The 25,460-nt window shown below is 39.5% G+C and overlaps 1 protein-coding gene across 4 annotated transcripts in view; it reads right to left on the bottom strand.

The window, feature by feature from the left end:
* Positions 1–25,460, bottom strand: part of GRAMD1C (GRAM domain containing 1C) — a 53,034-nt gene that overhangs the window by 10,751 nt on the left and 16,823 nt on the right. For all 4 annotated transcript variants that reach the window (XM_027878817.1, XM_027878819.1, XM_027878818.1 and 1 more), the window contains exons 3-9: positions 23,782–23,866; positions 20,452–20,555; positions 18,609–18,704; positions 17,344–17,424; positions 11,101–11,219; positions 9,816–9,936; positions 5,647–5,806 (exon numbers count right to left, since the gene is read on the bottom strand). In XM_027878817.1, the coding sequence (XP_027734618.1) occupies positions 5,647–5,806; positions 9,816–9,936; positions 11,101–11,219; positions 17,344–17,424; positions 18,609–18,704; positions 20,452–20,555; positions 23,782–23,866 (766 nt within the window). The remainder of the gene's footprint in view (positions 1–5,646; positions 5,807–9,815; positions 9,937–11,100; positions 11,220–17,343; positions 17,425–18,608; positions 18,705–20,451; positions 20,556–23,781; positions 23,867–25,460) is intronic.

Here is a 25,460-nt window from a genome sequence, read left to right as displayed (position 1 = left end):
CGCAAATGAAGCAACTAAACACCACAGCAGTCCCCATCGAAACCCAATTCTGACTGAGCAGACTTCCTCTCCAGTGCTGCTTCTAGCCTGCTAAAAATCCCCATTACACATCTGCCTCAAAAAAAAGTTCTTTTTGATCTAATCAGGTTTCAATGTAGGACCCCAAAAGTGAAGCATGAGTGCCTTATTTTTGTGCTTGCATAAGAGACTGACTTCCTTCCCGTGCCATGTTCTGCTTATGCAATTGTAATTCTACACAATTACAAGATGGGACAGAAAGCAAACACACATTTCAAGAGGCCTATTTAACCAGTCAATATGCAGTTATTATGTGCAGAATACAAATTCTGCTGTGCTGAAACGTTCTGTGGGAAGCCAGAAATTCTGCCTGAGTTTTCAGCTTATGCTCACTATATTTCCTCTCCCAGCCAAATCTAACTCTAACAAAATGCAGGTCAAGTGAACTGTAAATTTGACCTCAGTTAAAAAGATGAACATTACAGACCTCTCCTTTCAGAATGCACCTACCACTTCCTCTCTTTCACTAAGAGACAGGAAGCTTCAGATATTGGTGTTGGCATACCCTTTGCCTACTGTGCACCAGCTAACATGCGTGGAGTCAGACACCAGGCCATTCAAACCTGGTTACTCCAGCTGGGCATTACTCAGCTGGACCTTGACATGCCCAAGGAATCTGCTACCACTTAAAAACCAAAAATACGAAGGCCCAGACACATGATCAAGTCACCATGCATCAGATAAGCTTTGTCAGTTGTTTGTATATGTCTTAGCAAATACATGATAATATAAGTTACCTCTGCCCCAGTGGGCCTTAGCTAAACAGCACAACTTCACAATCACCTGAAATGCCCGAGGACAGCTACTATTTTTCTGCTGATGCAAGGTAATTTGGTAAGCTACAGATTTTGATACGCACAAAGCCGATGCATTAATACCTTAGGGTGCAGACTTTGCTACTGAGCTATTTTATGCTTCGTCCATGAAGCCTGTCCTCCTTCTAGTGAGTCTTAAGCAAGAGCACAAGGAGATCTAAACAATCCTGTTAGTTGATTTAACTACACTCTATTTTTCTCTAATCATGTCTTTAACAAGGAATAGTTAATGAAGTACCAAGTGCATGACAGTGTCTATCGAGAAATACATTTTTACCTTAGTCCCTCTCAGTTCTCAGAACAAACAAAGAAAAAAATTTTAAAAATGTTGTCAGCACATAAAGCAGCATTTTCAGAAACTCCTATCTGAAACTAGTTTTATATATCAGGCCCATCAGCTACTTTAGATGCTAGCACTCAAAGAGCTGCTCTCCAGAAAGCCTGGAAATCTTTTATATGATGGATCTGGAAGGTGCACATATGTATAAATACTACTCTGAGTTCCACTTTCACTCAGGTTTCTCAAAATTTATCTGTAGAAATCCTAGACAAAGCAGCAAGCACAACCAGTAGCACAGCCAAGAATAAATGTACAATTTATATGCTTGCAATTCAAATAGGCAGCTTTAACCACTTACCTCTGCTACAAATAAAGACACATGTTTGTCTACTGTTTTGTTTGTATACACTAACACAGGTAAATTTGTATCTGCCTTTATTTATCTCTATATTAGAGCAACATCAAGCATATGACCTAGGACTGGCTTACAAATATTCTTTATGAACAAAATGCTTTGTACATGTATAGAGATATCAGTCTAACTCCTTCCCTCTTAATGCTGTTCTAAGCCCTCAGCAGCATGCAATTATCAACACTAACTCTCTTAGCCTGAATACATTTATAGCTGAATTGGAGCTGTCTGATAAAAGAACATGAGGTTATTCTGACTCTAGGTAAGAATCCGTAGGGACCCAAAAATCCAAAAGTAAATATATTACCCAGAGTGTCCTGCTTCAGCCTGAAGATAGCAAGTCTGTTCCCTCCCCCTCTATTGCCTTGTACTTTATAAGGTCATTTTCATCACTGCAAGGCAAGCTGTGAAATAATGTTTGAATATAATACAGCAGTGATTGCAGAGGTTTCAAAACATGTGCAGTACAAGAAAAGAGACAGAAAATGATGGTGCAGGGGAAGGGGGCGGTAAGAAAAAAATTGTTCTTAAAATTGTCCTCAACAACTAACTGCTCAAAGCTAAACACACATCACAAGCAAGTTAAGAAAGCTGAACTGCTAAGAGCAGAGGCTACCAAACAAATTAATAAGAAGGCTAACTTTTCCACTCCACAGAGTTAGGGGAAGATAAAGGTTTAAAAAAAAAAAAAAACCACAAACCACAAAAAGTATGCAAATCTTGGCACTGTTCAACATTTCTGTACCACTGGGGATGGGGGGATAAAAATGCACACTGCATGAAGGACATATACAGGTACGAGCCTTTAAGCAGATACACCTGAAATCAAGTTAATAAAACCAATTGCTAGAAGTGAACATGTTCCAGACATCATCTATTTAAAGACTGTATCAGCAGAATTACCATTTTCAGAGAACTCTCCTATACTTAAAAAGACTACAAAATTAACTTGGGGAGGTACTGAGTAAGTACTGTCTCAGTGCTAGCCTCTTCCAGCTCACAAGATAAGAAAACCCCAATCTTATGCCTTTTGCCTTTAGACAACTCAAACATATATCCCCCAAACCAGCTGGGTAGACAGATAGATAGATATAGACACATATTCAAAAAAATATGTCCTTTCAGTATTTTGATTAAAATGCCAACAAGATAACAGGGCTACTCTTCCTTACATACACTGTGTATCCAAAATTTCATATCTTGAGGTGAGGGGAAACCAACACAAGGCTGAACCAATTTCAACCATCCTGTATTTCAAATACTGTATGTCCCATATGTCCCTGTCTGCAAGAAAGGGCAAGCCACTGCTGTACCCATCTCACAGCACCACAGTGCAGGCAGTTACACTCTCCTGCAGACCACACATTTAAGATGGTTATTAGCACAAATAGGAACAATGCAGTAAGTCTGTCAAGTTATGCAAGGAGATCAGAAATTTATTATGTCCCCATATAAAGTTTTCCAACATAAAACACTGTTTTACAATTTCCTGCTTTCCCCTTTTTTCTTTGAAGTATTTCATGCAGCTGAACATTGCCAATGAAAGAAAGGGGAAAAAAAAAAAACAAACCCACAAACCCAACTTGCGTACAAAAGAGTCATCACAGAAAATTTAAAAAATATCTCAGCCCTGCTTTGGAAACATGTATTCCATGCTTGAACTAAAATCTGTTTACTAAAATGTACAATTAAGATCACAGATACTAATTTTTAGCTTATCCAAAGGTTTGTCATGGCTCAAGAATTTATACTCTGATTTATGAAACCAGACAAAAGCACCAAGATGCAGGTCCATAGGCCAGTGGTGCCTAGTGGGATGCACACCCCACTTCCCCCAAGTAACGAGTGTGGGAACTGCTTAGGACAAGGGAACTAATGCTGGGAAGAACAAGAGTCTTGAGCTTGCCCCTCACCTTATTTGCCAGGACACCTCCATGGGCAGCCTGAGTATGAGCCAGAGGACACAAGAGAAATTAATCGCATGGGTAAACCTTTGCCATGTAGGAAAGCTAGTTTCGTTTGCGTGAAGGAATTCACCTTGTAAGGGTATGGGGCAACTGCAACAGAAAACAGACAGAAAGAAAAGAAAAAAATTCTAAGCATGAAGAATCTGAGAGAAAAGATTAATGTTGTGAGTCTAGAAAATCCTGCTCTGAATAAAAGACTAGTCTTGGGGGAGGGAGGAGAAGTAAGAAAAGCAGCATGAAGTCAGTTGTCTTTTTATTAAAGAGACATCTCCACTTTAATATGTTCTATTTATTCAACATCACTAATGCAGGGATGGCAGGGAGTATCAGTAGTGCTATCATTCAGGCAGTTAGCAGCATGAAAGACAACGACTATTTTTCAGTCAGTTCCACTGGAGACCATTCCCATAAAAAATAAAATCCAGAGACAGAAGAGAGATGTGGTACTAAGAAGACAGGAAAACTGCAAGATATCTAAAACATCCAAAGGCCAAAACTTTCTGCTGCTCTCAAACATACACCTGTGAAGGAGTAAATTAATTTGTGAAGTTTGTTAAGTGTGTAGGAGTACGGCATAAACAGTATCCTGTTCAATTAGGTATATTCACAAAGATGATAAAACCTGACAAGCATCAAGTCGAATCTGAACTCAAGCAAACATAAGGAGTATGGTGAGCAAAGGAAAACTAGCTGAATATAAAGTATATCCCCAGGCAAAAATCATTATTTGCAGGCAGTCAATCCAACCCATAACTTTGAAATCTTTCCTGGACTCCTCAATGATCCCAACATAAGGACCCCTGCAAACAACTTCAGTTGTCAACTCTGAAAGGATAAGATACAAAATTTCTCAGAGATTAAGAATCATCCTCAATTAAGTGAACCATTCTATTCCTGCCAACAAGTGATGAAAGTAAGTTCTCTTCACATATGAAAGAAATATTCAGCTGCTACTGAGCACACTGCTACTGTTGCGCTTTTCCGTATTTCATTTGCACACCACCACATAACCTTGGAACCAGTATAGGTTTTACATGCTTCACTTTAAAGGCATTTACAGAGTCCAAGATTCAGATATTTAACAGAACATCCACCACAACTTCAGTGAGCTGCTTGAACAACCAGAGCCCTGTGGCACAGAAAGGTTCCCCATGGTAAGTGAAAACCTCTCCTTAGAAAGTGAGAACTTGCAAGGGTCGACTGTGGGACCTCAGCACAAGTCTCACTATCACGCAGCCCTGGTAGAAGGTATGCTCCCAGCCTCTCTCCCAAGGGCACAGCAAAAATTCTTTTACCAAAACTATTATTCGAGATACTGCTACAGTTTCACTCCTATGGTGTGAAGATCAAAAGAAACATGTAACAGTCAAGTTACAATCTCTGTACTACTGTGGTATCCAAGTTTCTTCTCATCTCCTACTGGGTAATGAGGTATGAGTTCTGAGGATGGTATATTAGGATCCATTAAGATACTAACTGTTGGCATAGAAAGCGTAATCCGCTCCAAGATATTCATTAAGGTTTTCAAAAAAGTTTTTTCATCTTCAGATCACATTCAGAATATGCACATAATCCCCTGAAAGCTGGGAAGTTGTCTTGCTTGGACTTACAGTGAGTTCCTCAGTTTACTCCACCAGTAACACTAGAGCCCATAAGCCTTCAGAAAGTGTAAGTGTAAAGAAGGGGGATGGGGAAGATTTTTCAGAAACTTAAGAACTGTTATGCCTGAAATGTTTTCCCTCAGTTTCCAAGAAGTACAAACAAAACAAAACAAAAATCTTTTAAATATCCATGAGAACATAAAGTGAACTAATACCACTTCATTGTCAATAAACTCTTTTTAGTTTAAGCTGTTAGCAACTCTCTACCCACCAAGAGAGAAAAATCAAAACCACAGTTTGTTTTCATTCTAAACACCCAGCAACATTTTTTTCTCCCCCAAAACTAAGATACAAAGATGTTTTTGATGCAATTCTGTGAAACAAATAAGCAAACAAGTTTCATAAGGTCAGAAAGTTCTCTAACTTGCTCCACAAGTGAGATGGAACACCAAAGTCAGGTTATCTTACAGATCCCAATTGTTGTAAGATTTACCTTCTTCACTATCTGAGGCACTGCTCTTCTCTGGAAGATTTTCATTCTCATTAAGGTCCAAGGACTTTTCTAAAGACCTGCTCCTGACTAGCTTAACAGGTTTTCTTTCTGAAGATGGAAGAGGGCTCTTTATTTGCTTCTCAGTTGGGGACTCCTCCACCTGAAACAACACAGAGGACAAAAAAAAAAAAAAAAAAAAAAAAAAAAAAAAAAAAAAAAAAAAAAAAAAAAAAAAAAAAAAAAAAAAAAAACAAAAAAAAAAAAAAAAAAAAAAAAAAAAAAAAAAAAAAAAAAAAAAAAAAAAAAAAAAAAAAAAAAAAAAAAAAAAAAAAAAAAAAAAAAAAAAAAAAAAAAAAAAAAAAGCCCACACCAAAACCCAAAGAGAAAGTTACTTTCAAAGAAGACAGACATACAAAGGAAGCCACAAGTTCTATCTGCTTGATCACGGCACAGTTAAGCACTAATTTCTCCCCTGTTCCTCTATCCCAGTCAACCTCCCTTCCTCTTTATTTAAATCTTTCACTAAATCCTGGTAAAAAGGAACAGACTTACTTGAATGTGCTGCTGGTACCAAGAGGTGCCTAAAAAGGGACAGTTTTCACCCCATCCAGTCCCCTGGCACCCACCTGCACAGTTTGGTCCCCTTCCCTATATCAACACAAGCATAAATTATATATTATATATAACATAAATTCATTAACCTAACACAGATTTACTTTGTATTGATCAAGTTCTTTTTTTTTTCCTGCCAGTTTAGCAAGGGTCCAACACTCTGGAGGGGAAGCACAATGAAACACAGGCAGCGCCTTCCACTTTCAGTAAGATTAGATTATCCGAATTCCATCTTTGAAAGGTTCTTATTTCACAGGACTCCTTTACCCTTTGAAAAAAACAAAACAAAACACCCAACACCACACCAAAACCAAACCCATAACCTTTTAAAATACTGTCTAGATCCATCCTATCTATAAAATGTTACTGCTCAGAAACAGTGATGGAGTATCATTTGCCATCTCCAAATCCCCCAAAACATCAGTCACTGAATCCATGATGCAGCTCATTACCCTAAGCTGTAAAAACTGTTGGCTACGCAGACATGCCATTGCACACTTACACAAACCTTGTCCATACAGGAGATTTACTTCTTGTATCTCAAAATGAATGCCACCCAAAAAGCTAATCTACCAGTTTTGAATCATAGTTTTAATTCTAAAGCTCCCCACAAAGCCCCTGTGGAACACCTGGGATCAACAACAGCCTTCACATGCAGCAGTACTGGGACCATAGTAAACGTGATCAGGCCTCCTCAGCTAAGTAGTTCTGATTCATCTGCAATACCATTATCCCCTAAAAATTATTCAGCACTGACTCAAGAAGGGAAAAGCATCCGCTGTTTGAACAGTCATCATGTACTTCCTGTATTTCTTGGTTTTTTTCAAAATAAAAACCATTTACTTTTTTTTGTGCAACTAAAGGCCATTAGCAAAAGGTGGGTGGGCGGAAAACAGGCATGAATCTGACTGCAGTATAAGCAGACAAAAATACTCCTGTCAAAGTAAAAAAAAAAAAAAAGAAAACTGAATCAGAAAAGCAGATCAATTAATAAATGCTGCTATTGAAAGGAGCTGCCATGCCTGTAGTTATACTCAGTCAAACAACAGAATCTAGGAGAACTAATTTAGATGTCAAAATACTTTACCAATATAGATGGAAGTCAAAAAGGAGCTAGTGGTGATAGAACAGTCTAAAACTTGACAACAGATTCAGCACAAATCCAAGGAACTCTCATAGCATTTTCATGTCAGTTAGGGATCTGGTGAACAAGTGGAGCTCCCACTAGCAGCATAAGAGCAGCCTACTATGCTATGAGCAGAGCAGAGAAGTCGGGTTCAAGTCAGAAGACAAGCAATAGCTCCAAAAAAAAGCCTTTCATGATGTCAAAGAAGAGGACATTCATACTGAGGCTTTTGGAATTACTGATCACCTTAAACACTGTTTTCTTGGGGTTTTGGATGTTGGGGTATTGGGTTGGCTTGGTGGGGTTTTCTTTACACCAAAGAGTAATGATTTTTAGATCTGTCTCTGGAATTAAAGATGTGCATTTTCTACTCTATGTACATTTATCTCCTGAGCTAGTCCAGTACTGCTAAAATCTGTGCCAAGGCTTTTCTGGTTTTTAGCCTGTGAACAGCAAGCTCTGGGACTAGAAGGCCTCCCTACAAGGGGCAGAGGGAAGATGATGGTTGTAAACACAGGCAGTAAGGTGGTACCCACATTAAGATGTACAAGGAGAAGTCCACGAGCCATGACTGATGTTCCACACAGAGTTTTTTCAATCAACTATAGACAGCCATTAACAACATTTTTTCCAAGATGGGCCAACTCGGATTTTCCACAGAAGAGGGCTTTGGGACTTGCTTTGTCAAGAGCAGTATCGGAGCAGTAAAGGGGAGGTTAGGCCTATTTCCCTCCAGTCTTTGGAAGGTGATTAACTGTGCTTTGTGTCATCACTGCAATGGTTTTTGATAAATACATTCTAAGCGCTACTGCCTCCTCCTATTGCTCTTGTGGTTCTACAAAATATGCTGTAATCCTGGTGCTGTGGAGAGAGTGTTGACATTCTTGAGGAATGCCAAGTGACACATATAGCTGAACACAATCATTAGGCATTTTAGTTACCCTGAAACAGTAAACTAAACAGTTTAGTTACACATTTATCAAGATTGCACTTTTACACTATAATTAAAAGACTTTTTAAAGGCAGTTTATTCAAGGGAGAATCCTGGCATTTTTCCTTGCTTACAGACCAAATCCCCAGGCATTCCTCCTTACCAACAAGCCCAATTAGATTTAGCACTCACAGGAGACATTTCTGGGTGTGGCTTCTTTTCCAAACATAGCAATTATTTTTAAATGGCTTGTTCTTGTGCAAATAAGACTTACAAGTCTAAACTAAGGCTACCTGTGTAGACTTTTTGTTATGCTAAAAATCAAAAATTCCAGCAGCATCCATAGTCCTCTCAGGCTTCCCCTACTTCAAAAAATGTCCTATATTGCCAGGATTTCAGTGAAGGATACCCATCATGCAATTAATTAAGCTTCTAACATCTGACAAACATCAGTATTGTTTGCTGGATATGAGTCTCTAGCCATTAACTTGGTTTGTGGCAAAACTATTTCAAGCCTACTTAACCTCCAGATCAGTTTTAGTGAGTGATAAAAGCCAGATTTATACGGTAGTAAAAACTGTTAAAATCATCTCCCTTCTTCCTTCCCCAAATTTTCCAAAGCAAAACCAGCAATTCAGTACCCAACCTTAGTGAAGCTTATTAAAAAAAAATGCTTTAGTGATTCCTTTGCTGTTTAAAGATCTTTTGGATACCTTATAACCAAGAGAAAATGTCTGTAACCTTTTAGGACAACAACTACACACAAGAGTCCCTGTAACTATGCTAGACACTGTACCCATCTCAGAAATTGCTACTAATGCACCTGCCACTCCAAACACCCAAATACATTCACAAGTTCATACAACATGAATGAACATGAGTGAAACATTCATGCTTCTTCCGTTCTACTAACCCAAAGACTTAGAGTAAAACTCATCTTAATAATAGCAAGTGTGGGGGTTTCCCCCTTCCTTCTAAAACATTTCCACAAATTTCAATAAAAAAGATGTCACATATTCACAACAGCAGACTAATTGACCTTTGAAGGCAAGGAAAAAGCATTATTCCCCTCTAATAAACCTTATGTACAGGAGAGATATCTTTCTAAATTACAGACAGCACAAGAAAGAAAGTATTGGAAGTGAAAAAGGTGTTACTTTCATAAAGCACTTGGATAAAAATACATATGGTCCTTAGGGAGGTAGATAAAAAAATCCAAGTAATTTTGTTTTTAAAGGAAACAGACAAAACAGACCAGGGCATAAGCTTCAATGTTCCAGCCAGGTTACGGAGTGAATTAGGGACAGGACAATGCTGAAACTCACACCAACAATGTTCTCTTATACAGAATTTTGTTCATTTTCAAATTAAAGAAACATTCTTGAATTCTCAAAGGCTTCTAAAGTTACAATCCCCATGCCTCCTATGCTTACAGATACACAAGTTAAGCATATATGCCTATCAGTTACAAATAGCAGGAAAAGCTGTGTCAGCACTTACTCCTGGCAACGTGTTTCTGTTGAGTGACTCTCCTTCTGCTTGAAGTGTGGGTTCACGAACTAAACTGATCATTTTAGGTAGTTTTTCATCCCTTTCTCCAGAATCATCACAAATGCTGGATCTGTCCAAAGCGAAAAGGAAAGTATCTTTGGAGATATAAGTGCTGAAAAATCTGAGAAAGCTTATGTGTGATTTTTGCATTCAAACCATGGCTGTTAAGCTAACATTAAAAACTACCAACTCCTTTTTCGCTACATACAGCTCATTAATCTCTTAAGCCATGTTCTTCATCCTAGCCACCTCTCAGAAGATTCAGCTTCTGATCATAAAGTTAATAAAACCAGGCACTGGTGAATCACAGAGAAAGTGAGTGCTGTGCAGAAAGATGAAACAGAGATGGCTTAGAACAAATTTGGAAAGAAAATGTTTTAACCAAGTGTGATAAAATAATTTTTTTAATGCATCCCTTATTCCAGAGTTGCAGAGGCGTGCCTTTTTTACAGGCAACAAACAAACAAACCAAGAAAAACAACCAGAAAATATTTAATAGGACATCTTTTAAAGCTTGCAATGAACATAAATTTTTCTAAACAAACATAGATAACACAGAATTGAAAAAAGATAAGTTACATTGATGAGTTTTGTAGAATCATACTTATTTGCATAAAGTGCTGTTATTAATTGACACTGGCGGTTCATAACTTTATTCACATTCGTTTAAAAAAATATGAAGGCAAGTCCTTAAAAACCCACATTGTTATTACAATTATTCCATCTCGTTATATTTATTATTATTCTAGTTTCCTAATTCAAGCTGAGGACAATACAATATTCAGCTAAGACCACAGACTTCAGGAGAGCAAAGCAAAACAAGTGTTTCAGTCTCAATAGAGGAGGGAAAAAAGTATCTGAAAATCATATTGCTCCATTTCATTCAGCCTTTCCATATTGCAGAAGGGTAAAGAGGTCCTGACTAGACACCACTATGAAAAAAATTGGTATTTAAACTGTCCTCTGCTGCTATCTGCCCAAGCAGATCCAGAGAGAACAAGGTCTTCCTACGTCCCTCCTTATGGGGCCTCCGCTGTGCTCCCACTATTTTAGAAGACGAATACAGTTAAGTTTTTATGCATGCTCAGTCTATGCAGGTCAGATTTTTGCATCCTTTTACTACAGGTTCAACCTTTCTGGTAAGGCTACAGCAGTACTTTGGCAAAAGAACTTCTAAGAAAGAGGACAGTGCTTCTCCCCAAGTGTTTCAATAGGCTTTATAGCCTCTCCTTACCGAGACTGCCCGTTGTCCTCAGACGATGAGTGGAAGCTCTCCATCTCCTCACTGTTCAGACCCAGCTCGGAGCCATAGCTCTGGTGTACCAGCTGCCAGAATTCCTGCTTGGTTAGCCTCTGAAAGAAAGCGAGCTAGTCAAGAACCACAGTATGGGACAGTAAGCACTGGAGGTAAAAAAGCAACAAGTCTGAATTACGCCACAGCCTTTAACCTCAATTCTGAAAAGGACTGAAAGCATTTAGGTATCACATTCCAAGATTGGATTTCAGCATTTTGGGCAACTGTACTCCTGTCTACTCCATATTCCCAACCGACCACTGTTCAACCAGACGTAAGACTGTCCTTTGAAGAAAACACACACTGGTAGCCACTACTTGCTTCTTTCTGTGTCACCAACAATTTCACAGATACCTTCAAGGTACCTCCCCTCTTGAATTTCACTCGATACAGCACAAGATTAGTAACTACTAGACAGCCAAGGACTCCCTCTTTGATCGCGGACAAACTGCTTAACAGACCTGCCTGTTAACAGACCTTAACTTAACCTGCCTGTTTCCTGAGGATGCTCAGAGTACTTTACAAATCGTGAGAAGCTTCCGTTTCGGTCACTACAGTGGTGTCCACGTCAGCCAACTGCCCACTTTGCCAAGGTGGGACAGGAGGTCCTCACTTCAGACCGCCAGCAGCCTCTATGAAAAATAGTTGATTTTGTTCAGGATTACCTTGACTCACTACTAGCCATCTTCTCTTTCTCTACAATATCTCTGCCCTGCTCCATGAATTCCCATAACTACTGGAACAGTTCTCTTAGATCCAAAGTTTGGAAGTGAAAGCAGTATGACACATTCATTTCTGCAAAGTAAGCAACAAGTTTCAAAGTCCACGTCAGTTGTAAAAAGGTATAGGGAGAAGAAGGAAAAAAAAAAAAAAAGAGAGAGAGAGAGAAAGAAATTATAAGGAAATAAGGTTCTGGTATTTAGCAGAGCTCAGAGAGTAACACTAGCAATCTTAAAAAACAGAGACACCACACTGGAAAATGTGCCTCGGCCACAATCCATATTGATCAAGGGAACAGGACTGTGCTAATGAGGCAGTAACACAAGTACTGCTTACTATTTGCATGAAATGATGACATTAAATACCCATGCATTATTTAAAGGGCTTTTAAATGATCCTCTCCACCTCCTTGCTTCACCTGTAGAGTGTTACACTACCCGCAATTTTAGACAGACACGAAGGAGCTGACCCCTGGGCAGGAATGTAAATGCGCGGCCCCGCGGCTCTTCCCCCCGCCCGCCGCCCGCGCCGTGTCCCGCACCGACACCAACCTGGCGCTTCCCGCGGGCAGCGCCGCTGCCGGCACAGCCCCGGTCCCGCCGGGAGCCGCCGCCGGGGCCGCCGCGCTCCCACTTCCTTCTGGGCGGCGGCGCCAGGGCCCGGCCGGGGCCGCCCCCGCTGCCGGAGCGGGACCGGGGCAGCGCCTTCCCCGGCTGCTCCCGCCGGCCCGGGGCGGGACCGGGAGCTCCATCGCGGTCCCGCCGCCCCCGCGCCCCCGCTGCGGGACCCCCGCGCTGCATCGCATCTCCCGCCGAACCTCAGGGAAGCGTGCGAGGACCGGGGCAAGCCCGGCCCAGTTCGGGAGATCAGGAGGGGGGTTTCCCTCGTGTGTTTTCCAGCACAACAGGGTTTCAGGCTTTTCAGAAAGCAGCTGGCACAAGCACGCTATTGGCAGAGATCAGTTTCAAGGTATTTAATCCTACCGAGGGCAAAGTAAACATTAAAACACAAAACACACAGCCATAAAAGCAAGGGTCATAGCGGCTACTGCCAGCCTCCTTCTGCCACGGGGGTTTGCTCTACAGAGCAATGCTCTGCTAAAAACACGTGCATCAACATATAGCTGCCTTACTTTCAGCAGGCATGCTGTCTTTTAGAGCAATAAATTCATAACCATAAACAACTACCTACAGCTGCTTTCATTAAGTGGTCAAGAACAGGTGCAAGCATTACAAAAATATTTCAAATATATTACAAAAAAATTTCAGAATATGACTGAGGTATCTCTAGACAGCACACACCTTTCAACCAGAAATCAAAGGACAGGGGGAAAAGCTTTCCCTTCCATTGCCCAATACTACCAGTGTTTTTATTTCCAGTCACAAGAAAATAACTGGGAAATAGTTAATGTCACCAATTAAATTCACTGGCATGTTCCGCAGCACTCTATGGGCAAATCAGACTGCCCTTGAATAGTGAGCTTGATAGTTTGAGGAAAGCAGAGAAGCTTTTCAGCTATGCATTTTAGGAATCTATAAAGCTGTTTCCTGTGGTTTTGTAAAGTCAATGCTACCGACTTCTGCTTCTAAAACAGGATTCTTGTGCTCTGCCCAATTATTCCTAGCTCAGCTAGATATAATAAGTTCTTAATCAAGATCAAACCAGACTTGCTTTATTTTATCAGAAAGGATCAGTTCTGAAAGCAAAGAAGGGCATACATTTTTTGGGTCAGACTTCTGCTTCTGAAAGGATGGTTTAGAGAAGCTCTGAAGCTTGAAAGGCTGAATCTAAACATGAATTACCCATTCAAGGTGATGGTCCATGCAGGGTTTTTCCTCAGTTCTCTTCGTGTACAAACACAAAAGCTACAAGAAGCAGCTGCAATACAATTTTGTCTTTTCAGCTAGAGCATAAAACATCAATACTTTGCTTCGCACTCGACAAAGCAGTGTCACAGCACAAGCAATACTACAGAATGCCACTGACAGAAGCAAAGCTGCTGATTTTTACCCCCTATCGACAAATGCAGAAATAAGAACAAGACATGCCATACAGATTGTCTCAAGAGATAGCCCCCCATACACCACACTCCTGCCAGGCGACTCTGCTACAGAACTGTCTGACTGCTTGTTTGCAGAACAGGGGAGGAAAACAGCAAGCTTGCTCTCTAACTGCCCAAACATGGAGGTCAGAATCAAACCAACCCCTCTTTGATCTCTAAAATAACCCTTATTGCACACAAAGGTGCAAATAAACCTCTCTTTTCTCAACGTTCCCTGAGAAGCTGCTGAAGAAGGCAGAAGTGCTGTCCTGGAAGATGTCTGCCACAACTGATCAGAAATTCTGGTCCCTTCTCACACCTCTAGACTTACCTGCTACAATGTCTCTGGAGACAGGTGCAAATCTCTACCCAGCATAGCATACAAAGAACAATAGGAAAGTAAATCCAACTCTAAGGAAGGGGACTCATGGGAATTGAGACTGATTAAGTTAAGATCTTGTTCCATTAGAAATAAGGAGTGCTGTGTTTGTTTGGGATTTGAATGACCTGTCTAATTACATTTTAATTTGTTCCTTCTCCCTTAAACTGGAGGGATATTTGACACCCACAAGCTTTAGGAAAATAAAGCAAAGGTATAAATGTTATTGCTCTAACTGTCAATAGCAGCCATAGTAAACTTGTTTTACCAATCTGGAAAGCCTATAGCAAAACAGGATTTTCAGCTGATTTTATAAACCAATACGTTATTGAAAGCTGCAGTGGATATGGAAGCAGCTATCTGTTTTATCAACACTGGTGTCATGTCTCTTCCAGACCTGCATTAATGATTCCTTATTTTTCCATGATGCTGGATCATTTAAAAAACAATGGCAAGGTAAAAGCCTAAGAGACTCACTCTGCACACATTTTGAAATAGGGATGAAGGAAAAAAAAAAAAAAAAAAAAAAACCACACCAGAAAAAGGTAGAATTTGGCTTGAAAGAAAAAAAATCTTTACATGAACATTTAAAGCATAAAAAGCCTAAGAAAGAACCATCTTAAGAGGAAGGTACTCACTGATTCCCATAAAGGCACCAGATGCACAGTACTGTATTCTGAGCAAGGTGTAAAGGACAAGTTATGAGCTAGAGAATTACAACTCAGATAAAGAGGACTAGGAGTCCTGTCAGAACAGTGATGCAAAGTTGGGGGAGAGCATCTGGATGGATAAGTTTAGGCACAGAATAGCATGTTTGATGTTTTTCTTGCACAGTGCAAGCCACTTCTAGAAGAAAGGCAGACTTAACAAAGGACTACTTGTTCAACCACCTAGGACGTGCAATACTTAAGAGGTACAAGGCAGAACGGCCACAAGATGGAGACCTGGGAAAGGGCATGCTGACCCCACCGAGAAGTTGTGCAGGTGGTGAAAGCTTCAGGTGTATCAGGTAAAGCAGATAGGTCACTCTTCACAGGCGAGACCTCATAACAGGAAATCTATGCCCAGGAAGTGTTGAAGAGGCCAGTGACTGAAAATTACCTCAGCATAGACATGATTTGAAGCAAATACAATTCCAGTCCCCTGGATCCAAATCCTGGAAATTGGGGATTATTCACCATCAGGTGGCATAAACCAGCACTGTGACAGCTACAGTCAGAGTTATACTTCTGATTACAACAGAATTACTTTATTTCACAATTTAACATGCCAGGGCCTCAGATGCATGAGATATTTTTCAAATGTATGTTGTCCCTGCCATGGGGTGGTAAGGAGAAAGCAGTAAAACTGCTTGGAGGTACCAAGGGCAGCCATTGAGTAGACAGCTGTCACTGTAGTGGAGTCAGTGGATCCAGCTCTAGCAACTTCACTTTCTACTTTCAACTCCACAGTGCCCTCCTATAGCTTGATCTAGTAAAGAATCTTAAAGTAGGCTGACAGGTGACTCAAACACATTCTAGCAAAGAATCAGAAGTTATTACTACATTGCAGAAGTAGGAGCTCAACCTAACAGAAATCCTGCTTCAGTAACTAGTTCCAAACATACTCCATTAAAAAGCCCTATATCTACCTCATGGCAATGTTCCATATCACAACCAAGAACCCCCAGGCAGAAAACCTCACAGTAGACTTACCTTTTAACATACTTCAGTGAGGATGCAAGCAAGCTAACAGCAAGATTTGATAGAAGGAATAAGGATAGTTCCCAAGCTACTCAAATGCACCGATGCCTAAAAACTGCTGACTTAATACATCTCATCTTACATGCAGTCCGTGCCTCCTGCTTTCTTATCTATCCTTCAGTTAGTGCTCTGAAGTGAAAAGCCATTCCTTACATGACACTCATTTCAGTGTCACAGAGTGGAAACACACAAGGAAAACTAATACTGAACAGCACAAAGCTTATTACATCTGTTCCAGCCCCTTGGGTAGATTTGTGTACCTGAATGTCCATACATTCACCCTCCAGCATGACAAACTAATCAACCGAATAAGGTAATTGCTGTTCCTGAAACTGCATAACAGAAGAAAGCAGGGTTACTTCCAGCTGCACATTCCAGTTAAAAGACGACACAGTACATTGTGGCTGGATTAAAGACAAGATGGTTATGATGTTACAGTTAAGTAATATTTGATTTGAGGGAGAAGAGATTAGCAGGAAACATTAGCTTTGCCTTAAATCACACTTCCTCATTATTTTCAGTTTTTGTTTGACTCAAAGTGTCTTTAGTCTGCCCTAAAATTAACCTAAAAAAAAAAAAAAAAAGGTAGCTACAACCTAAAAGTAGTCCAACAGCTTTAAGCCTTTGGGAGCCATTGTAGCACAGTTATATGTGGATATTTCAGTGTGCAATTGCAACTGTGTTAAAATGTTTAAACAATGAGAGCCATAAACAGGAAGAAATTGGTTTAAAAAAATTATCTTTCTTACAGTGATGTTCTGCAAGTGTCAGTCCATTTTTAGAAAGAAGATTAGCTTAAGTATCCACAAATTGCAATATAAATCAAATTAACCCGCATAGGTTGCCAAAACACACTTTCGTATCATACAGCCTGCCTTTGTTGCATTTATTCAAGGTCAGGGGAGTAGTAATGAGAAGGATGGCAAAGGTTCAGCTGACTTAATTGAGAAGGACATTTTAGGCCCTTCTCCTTAAAAGTTTTCACTGAGAAAGCCTCTTGCCTTTCGGATTACAAATTAATCATAGAAAATGTAAAGCAAGTGCATGGTAATTTAGTAACATATGCTTGAGCTGGTAGTGAAGAGAAGCACACAACCTATACACTCCATCAACAGCAGAGTTGAAGTGGTAGTATGGGAAGGAAAGGATGAGAATTTTATCTGGGATGTAAAGTACAGGGAAACAAAGGAGAACATCAGATTAGAATTCTAAGTCAGAAAGGAAAAGCTAACCTCAAGTCTCTTATCCTCCAAAGACACATCTGCCCACATTAGAAGAAGGTACTGACAGGACAAACTCACCTTATCCAGCAACACGTTCTGCCATAAACGGAAGATACTGAGGTAGCTTCTGTCTCTTGCACTGAAAGACGTGAAGAAAAACTGCAGGAAAAACAAGGTGAAAAAAAAAAAAGCTCATTTGTAGGTACCTTCAAGAAAGCCAGAATGCTTCCTTCTATCTTGAATATCGTAATAGGTTTCCAGCAACAGCATGCCACTTTTCACATTCAGGAAATCTGGGATATATTCCTCAAACTCCACACTTTCTATCACTTTCAATAAGTAAGAATCAGATCCCCAATGCCCACACAGTATATAAAGACACTTGTTTTCCAGGGCATCTGACTACCCTTGGCATGAAGGAAGAGCTCTTCCTCAACTAATTGCACACTTAAATCTGTTTCCCACTTCCACATAGGAGGTGAAGCAAATCAGAGATGAATATGCCTGTTTCTTACAGGCCACAGCTCTTTCCATTCTTTTGCCACATATTCCTTTTACTATAATTTTCACATGAGATGATGTGAAATTAAAATAATTAAAATATTAGATCAAATTACATGCATCATTTGCAGTATTAAAAACTTTCCCATTTGAAAGTTATTTTTTAGTAGAGAGGTCTGTCTTCCTTGCTGATGAAAGTTAATATTGGATAAATTGAGAGGGAACAGCCAAATATGAGGAATCACAGTTCCTTCACAAAGAACAGCTCCACATTAACTGTGGAGAGCTATTCTCTGTATCCACCCAAGAATTATTATTTTCAAGGTATTTACAGAAGATCTGTGTTGCACATAAGAAAATTCTGCATCATGCTTTTCAGTTTTTCAAATACACATTCACAAACTTCATTTCCCAGCACATAGAACTGCGTGTTCTAGGGTAAATTTCTCCATAACTCAAAACCCATGACACCACAGTCCTTTTATTTTCAGCAGTTTTCGTTCGGGGGCACTTTAAATCCAGTGACTTTGATATTTTTCTGATATCAAGAATGCACATTCTGAATTCATGCCCTGAACTTATAGTTTTCAAATGGCTTTCCTTTCACTCAGTGAGACAAAGCCTCTTCCTTCCTGGTTACTGCATCAACACTATGAAGGGATTCTGCAATCAAACTAAAGTTGAATTACTGAACCAATATGCATAGGGACCAAATCACCAAGTCAGTCCCAAACACACTTAAACTTTGACAGGGAAGTTACTTATGCAAATATAAACTGGAACAAGTGCTCTGTCCTAGACATTATCATTCAACAAGAACATCTTTTAAAACAACTTTTTACCTTCTCTCCTTTTGTTGCTATTTGTATGGCATTTGGAATGAGACGAGCAGTCTTCTCCTTTGTCATGAAAGTGATATCCTTCAAGGCAATAGAAATCTAAGCAGAAGCAGATTTAATAAGACATAAAAAATAATCGTTAAGGCCAAAAATTTGAAGTTAAAGAACATGCAAGAGGAAAGTTAACTAACCTTAAACCCTGGGATGCAATTTAATTGAGATCACAAAGGCAATTACCGTCTTCACTTGCTAAGCTTAACAGCAAGTATTCCAAAGTAGAAGCTAAGGTGACTTAAGAATAATCTCCTTTCATACTAGGACTAGAGAAGCAAGTGGTTCTTTCTTGTTTCTCTCCACTCCTCCAGCCATACTTCACAATCCCAACCAAATAAAAACCACAGATGTGAAAGCCAATCTCAATCAGCATGCTAGACATAAATCAGGACAGTCCATTATCTGATCTCTCTTGTCTGTCATCTCACAGAAGTTTGCAATACATCCCATTTTCAGAGGTTTATTTGCAGTGCAGACACTGCAAGAAAATCTGCTTAGGTGTGCTTGCCTTGTATATTAGTACTTGAATTTAGAAGAGCATGGTCTGACTGGCTGCAACAAGCCATTTCCATTCTGCCTACCCTCTTCCCTTGAAGGCAAGGCTGTGCTGCCAATCAGCTTGGAAAAAGGAAGAACCTACATCTGGATTTGCTTTTTCCCCTGTGTGCAGGAGGTCCTCCACTTATTCTCTCTCTGCATCAACACAGCCTGCTAAGGAGGTCCCGAAACTAGGCTTAACCATTATAGCTGATGAGCTCAGATTGCCTAAAGATTATCACTGAAGATGCCACTCTGCTAAACAGGCAGCCACAGCATACCAGGATGTATGCTGTTGTGGCTGAAAAATCAGTCTTAAAAGAGTTTACATGTTCAAGGGAGTAATTTCAAAGGGTTTATTTTCAATTTATTTCAAGTCTCAAATAAGAAACATTCATTTATCAAATACATTTGATGAAATTAAGCTTGGTTTTTAGTTAAGTATTTCTACATACCCTCACTGTCCTAAGTATACCAGCTATTTGTTGTTTGTCCTGTGTATTTCAGAGCACTTTAAGAGATGAACTTAAGGTATGAGCAGTCTCACAGTTCACAGAACATTTTGGCACAACCATCACCTACTAGCCAGGTTGTCTTCCTTTTCTCATTCACTGCCTTATGAAAAGTCTGCAACAACTGCTTGAATGAAAAATTAACTCATTAAAATTTTATTTAATTTTTTATAGAAATAGAGGGCCAACATATCACAAACACCAAATTTTGTCCATACTGTTCAAAAGCTACAGATCACAATACGAGAACTTGCAGAGATCATTTATCAATTCTCTTTTGCTGTTCTTAGATGCTGATATTTACATATAGGACTAAATCAAATGTGGTTCAATGCTGGAGAGTTAGTTCTCAAATAGGGCAACACCATGTATTGTGTCATGCTTCTCATCTTACAGGAGAAGATTATGTGTTACATCCCTTTATAGGGTAACTCTCCTTGGTAAGGAGAGGCAAATTGTCACACAGGAATGTAAAAGATCAGCTTTTGCATAATTCCTAAATTTCCTATGCTAAATGATTGACTGAGTAGGCTTACTTCAGCATTAGGATATCTCCAGAGCTGTTCCCATTTTACAGAGCAATGCATCTGCATATTGACTCAGGGATGCAGGCTCTTTCTTTACAGCCCAAAGTCACTAGTATGAGATTGACTGGACAAACTTTGCTTGAGGGAATCTACCCCAATCTCCTGACAGCACAGGACAAAGAAAAGGTGGGATTCAAGGGTGCTAAGTGATCTTACCGTGGTCTCCCATCGGAAAATGTTGCTGTGGAAACAGAGCCAGTTTTCAGAGAGATATAAGCGCCCTTGCAGCAGGATATCCTTCTGGAGCGCACAGGCATAATCTGTGTAGAGAGAGCAAGAACAAGGTACTCACTCACTGCAGCACAGTTGACCCAAACTTGTTAACTAGAATGAGATAAGAGTATTTCAACACAATAAAAAGCCATTTCTTTCACTCTTAAGAAGTCTACAAAGGCAGACTTGTACTGGGTTACATCCAGACCATTGTTCTGGGAACACCCAGAGTTAATGGAATATCTCCAAGGACAGCACTCCATATAACAACCCCTCTGTGTATTATCCTGTGCTTTCAGAGAAGAGGTATCAGGCAAGACCAGGAACACGTGAGAAGTATTCATTACTGAAACTTCAAAGCGCCTAAACAACAGAATACACAAGCATTTTATAATATAACAGATTATACTGTCAACTCCTACATAACAGTAGTTCATATGTTGTAGTAAGATAATTTTCCACTAAACAGATCCTATCACAAGCTAAGCCTATCTGCAGAGTGAGACACTAAAGGGTATCTTGAGGCTATCTAGTTTTTCAGGTGGGGGATATTTCCAGAAGCTGTCATTTTTATTACACTCTCTCTGACTGAAACATCCCTATTGAGACATAAGTTTAAGCTAGAATGCAATTACCCATCGTCAGATACGTGCAAATTAAGAAACAGAGCAGAGAATTTGGCTGCACTTTTTAAAAATCTCAGAGAGCTTTTACTATTTCAGAGCCTGAAGATTCAAACAAAAGGAATTTTCCGAAGTACTACTGCTAGATAATTAAGACAGACCTCTTCCTGAAGCTCCAGGCTAAAGAAGGCTATCTTATGTATAGAAAATACCCCTTATGTATAGAATGTACGCATTCATGCAGGATATTATTGACTTTAATTTTAGAGGTATCAAATATCTTTATTATTTTGAAAAGCATTGTATCTGGTACTGTCCGAGCCAGAATTTTGATTTTGTGTGCTACAAGATGAATACAATTCTTGTTCAAATATCGAGACGTTCATGAGTCCCCAACATTCTAACTTCAAGCTAAGTCTACATCTACAGAAGCTTTTATTATAATTTTTAAAGTTCCCTTGCGTTTTTCCCCTCAAATGATCAAGTGGAAATAAAGTTTCTTGCAATAAAAATGAGACATTTATACAAGCCCTTGGAGACATAACTGTAAACAGAATTACATAAATCTAAACCATAAGTGCATGTTTGACAAAAAGTCAGATAGAGGAAGGCAGCAGGAGCTTGGGGTTAAGGACTTGAGGAAAGCATTGCTAAGTTTGCATGGGAAGGATTCAGACCTGTAAAGGTCATCACTGGGCAAGTGAGCAACCCCATCTGACCCATTTACACAAAAGAAAATATCAAAACAAAAGGGAGAGATTAGCATTTCTCCTTCTAAGTTTTCAGAATCAGTAACTAAATATGCTGATTGTAAACAACATTTTCAGGCAAATTATAGCAGCATTCCTTTAAACTCTGATTTAGAAAGTCTAAGTAACTCCTTTCATTTTAAGAAAATATTTCCTGCAATCTTTGTATACTGTGCTCATTACAGTGGAATAGTTGCCTTTTTTTAACAGCTAAATTAAGAACAAGAGCAGTTACAATTCTTTTAATGAACAGCAGCAAGTAAGGGCTTCTCTGAGCACTGTAAAGCCTGTAATAAGTTTCTCTGCACGAGCAAAGGAAGAGCTCTTTGCTTGGAGGATGCAAAAAGTCATTCCAAAGAAGCACTGCTTTTTACAGGGTAAAAAAAAAAAATATAGAAAAGTAGCGACTTTGCTTCTGATGGAGCAGGTGCTAAATTGTTGAGATAACCCATTACTAAATTTTTCTCCAAGTACTAGGCAGTCTGTTCTTTGAAACTGTGCATCTGAGTTTGCTCCACGGTTTTCTGTATCAATCAAGTGTTAAGGAGAAACATCAAAACAGTGCTTTGAAGTAATACCCATTTCTTCTGTTTTACTTTGGGTACTATATATTTTAAAAATTCAGAAGGCATTTCAGAGGATAACTGCCTCCTTCTGAGGCTGAAAAAAGACACAGGGATTTAACTGTTTCAGAGCTGTCGCTTGCACTCTGCAACTGTACACTGACAGCCTCATAGTATTAATTTCCCTAAAGGTTGCATAAAACAAGAAATTAATTTTAAACAGACACAATGTCACTTTTTGTATAAAAATAACACCCAATTCTTGGACAGGGTATTTGATAAACACAGTGGAGGCAGGTGATAAAGGAGGGAATAAGGTGCATGACTGTATTCGAAAGAGATAGGGTTACATGTTTGCCTTCTATGGATTCTACAGTGGAGTGAATCAGGGAATTGGAACTCAAAAGGAACATCTCTGTGTTGAGATGTTATGCACCATAGTTTGATATTCTCTGACATCAGCTTCTTTCTTCTCCTATTCATCTGAAAAAGTCTTTTAAATTACAAACACCCACTGTGTCACTCAGTCCCAGAAGTCACATTAATCAAGGTGCCTAGACAAGGGTGTTAGTTCCAGGGAGCAAGGAGAAAGCTTTTGCTAAGGAAGATCTACCTACTTAACAGGGTCTCTGAAACATCCCTTAACTTTGTATCCAAGCTCCAAACCGTTACAACTGCGGAATCGTTCCCTCCTTCACCAACATCTACAACAATTGACTGTCATAACTATTTGCCTCTTTAAAGTAAGAGAGAGGACTCAGATGCTCCCAGTATACAAAATAAAAGATTGTAACATTGCAAGAGGTACACCAAGTCAGTCTCCCATACTGGAAAGAGCATAAAACAAATTCAGTGCTCTCAGGATTAAATTCCACCTCTGCTTTTCTCACACTACCATCTCACAAGCCTGTTAATGCATGTGTGCAAAGTTTATGTGCTCAGTGCTCACCCTGACCTTGCATAGTGATCTTTCTTTCCAACTTGTCCATTGTCATATCTCCACTATGGGTTTTGTCTAAAAATCCACTAAAAGTAGCATCAGGAAAAGTCATTAAAAGGTTTCCATCCCGTATCTAGATGAAGTGGAGGATTCTGCACCCTCTCCTTCACTTCTCAACCCCCAAAATGAATCTGTCATTTTCCCAAAGCAGTCAGTACAGGAGAGGACTATGGACCTGACTCTCCCTGAAGGTATCTGGTGCTAATTCAGAGACAGGAGAATAGAAAGTTATCAGCTGTTGTTTGAATTTGCCATAAAAAAATCAAAATGCTTTGACACTTCTGCAATCCGGAGTTATCAGCCAGAAGACAGGGATTTTTGCTGTGATTATGTCTTACCTACTATGAGTCTCTCTGAGTCTGGCAGATGAGAAAACTGCCTCTTGAATTCTTCACTCCTATATTTGTAAGTGGAACTTGAGAGCTGCAACAAAGAACAGTAAAAAGGTTATGCAAACAGATTTATTTTCAGCCTTCAACTGTCTTCATACTGGAAGGGTAATTTTATCTTGAGGAACAAATGAACATCAAAAGAGCAATAAAGAATAGGTGGTATCTAAATGTGATCATCGCTGTAACTTTATGCTTGCTTATGTAAGAGTATTTAGGATAGCACGGGCCAAACTATTCCCTGTATCAGGCCAGATGCCAATTACAAGGCATGACAGTTGTATGATGGCAATCTGCTGCACTCATAAGGACATGAGAGCCCTTCTGGGACTAAATATTCTAGCACAGACTAAATGAAGAGGCAGCAAGGCCACAACACAGAGGTGACAGAGTAGATCAAGCCCTCATTTAGGTCACTAGCTAGGCACAAGGACACAACCTAGAACACCAACGTCTTACTTGGAGTAACATTTCAGGAACATTACAATGCACTGGATTTTTCTCCAGTTGGTATAACTAGACTTGTAGGAATAAAGGTAATCGTTTCTTCCAATAAGCACAAATAACAGCACCACCATCACTTCTTGATTTTTTGATCTGTTCTACATCTCACCTCACATTCAAGGAGATCACTGTTTGCATGACTGGTTTGAGATTCAAACTGGGCAGCAAACTCACAGCAAAGAAGACTATTGTGAGGGACTTTTAACTCATTCTTATAAACAAATGTTCCTGCTCCCATTCAAATAAAGAGCTTCAGCATGTTCTCCAGAAAATATTCTGCTGTGAAAGCCCTATTTTTCATTTTGCAGTTATAAGAGGGCCATTGTTTTTCTTGACAGATGTTAGACACTTATTTTAGAGGCTGTCCTAACTACCTAACTAAATGCTGTATAAGGCCATGACTCAGCTGGACTATAGCTAAGACAGGAAGAAATCACTTTCAAGTGTTAGTAAAACTAGGTATAAATATAACGAAAATACCTCCTTTACACTTTTTTTAACCTTTCTAAAGATCTTAAACACATGGCTGCTATTCTCTCCTTGACCAATTGTATTACTCCAGAACTTCATAGTCCCCATTAAATCCATCTCTGCCATGAGATTCGTTGCTATTTACTTTTAGCATGGCGGAAGAAAGGAGGCAAGGAACCACTTCTGACCATATAACCTTGCAGGATGTTTACTACTTTTGACACACTCCTATTGTATGTTAGTTAGTCTACCCTTTCATTATGTTTGTGCTTGTAGTCAAAACAATCTCAGAACAAAGACAGATTTATCAGGGTCTTTTAATTCAGCTAGAGCAAATACTGCTCCCACATCCTCAAGATTCTCATATTTTCACTCTTTTTTCCACAGAGGACATTCCTGCTTCTTTCAGTTCTAAAGTTCCCTGAACACCATCCTAGACTCACAGATTATGATGGTATGTCATCTACTTATACTTAAAAATCAAGCTCTTGACCACAACAACACGTAAGTGCTACTTCAAGGTCAAATGTTTAAGTGCACCTGACACAGGAGAGAGCAAAGTTGTCCTGAGTCAGTTCATTTTTTTTTTTTTAAATTATGTTAACGTTTATTTTATTCATGATAATTAAAGGTAAGTGTTTATGTTTGATCAC

This window comes from Empidonax traillii, unplaced genomic scaffold, assembly GCF_003031625.1.
Source record: "Empidonax traillii isolate 1590-97213 ecotype Southwest subspecies unplaced genomic scaffold, ASM303162v1 scaffold46:size3806547, whole genome shotgun sequence".
Taxonomy (NCBI): Eukaryota; Metazoa; Chordata; class Aves; order Passeriformes; family Tyrannidae; genus Empidonax; species Empidonax traillii.
The sequence above is the reverse complement of the archived record's forward strand: the minus strand, read 5'-3'. Positions and strand labels throughout refer to the sequence as shown.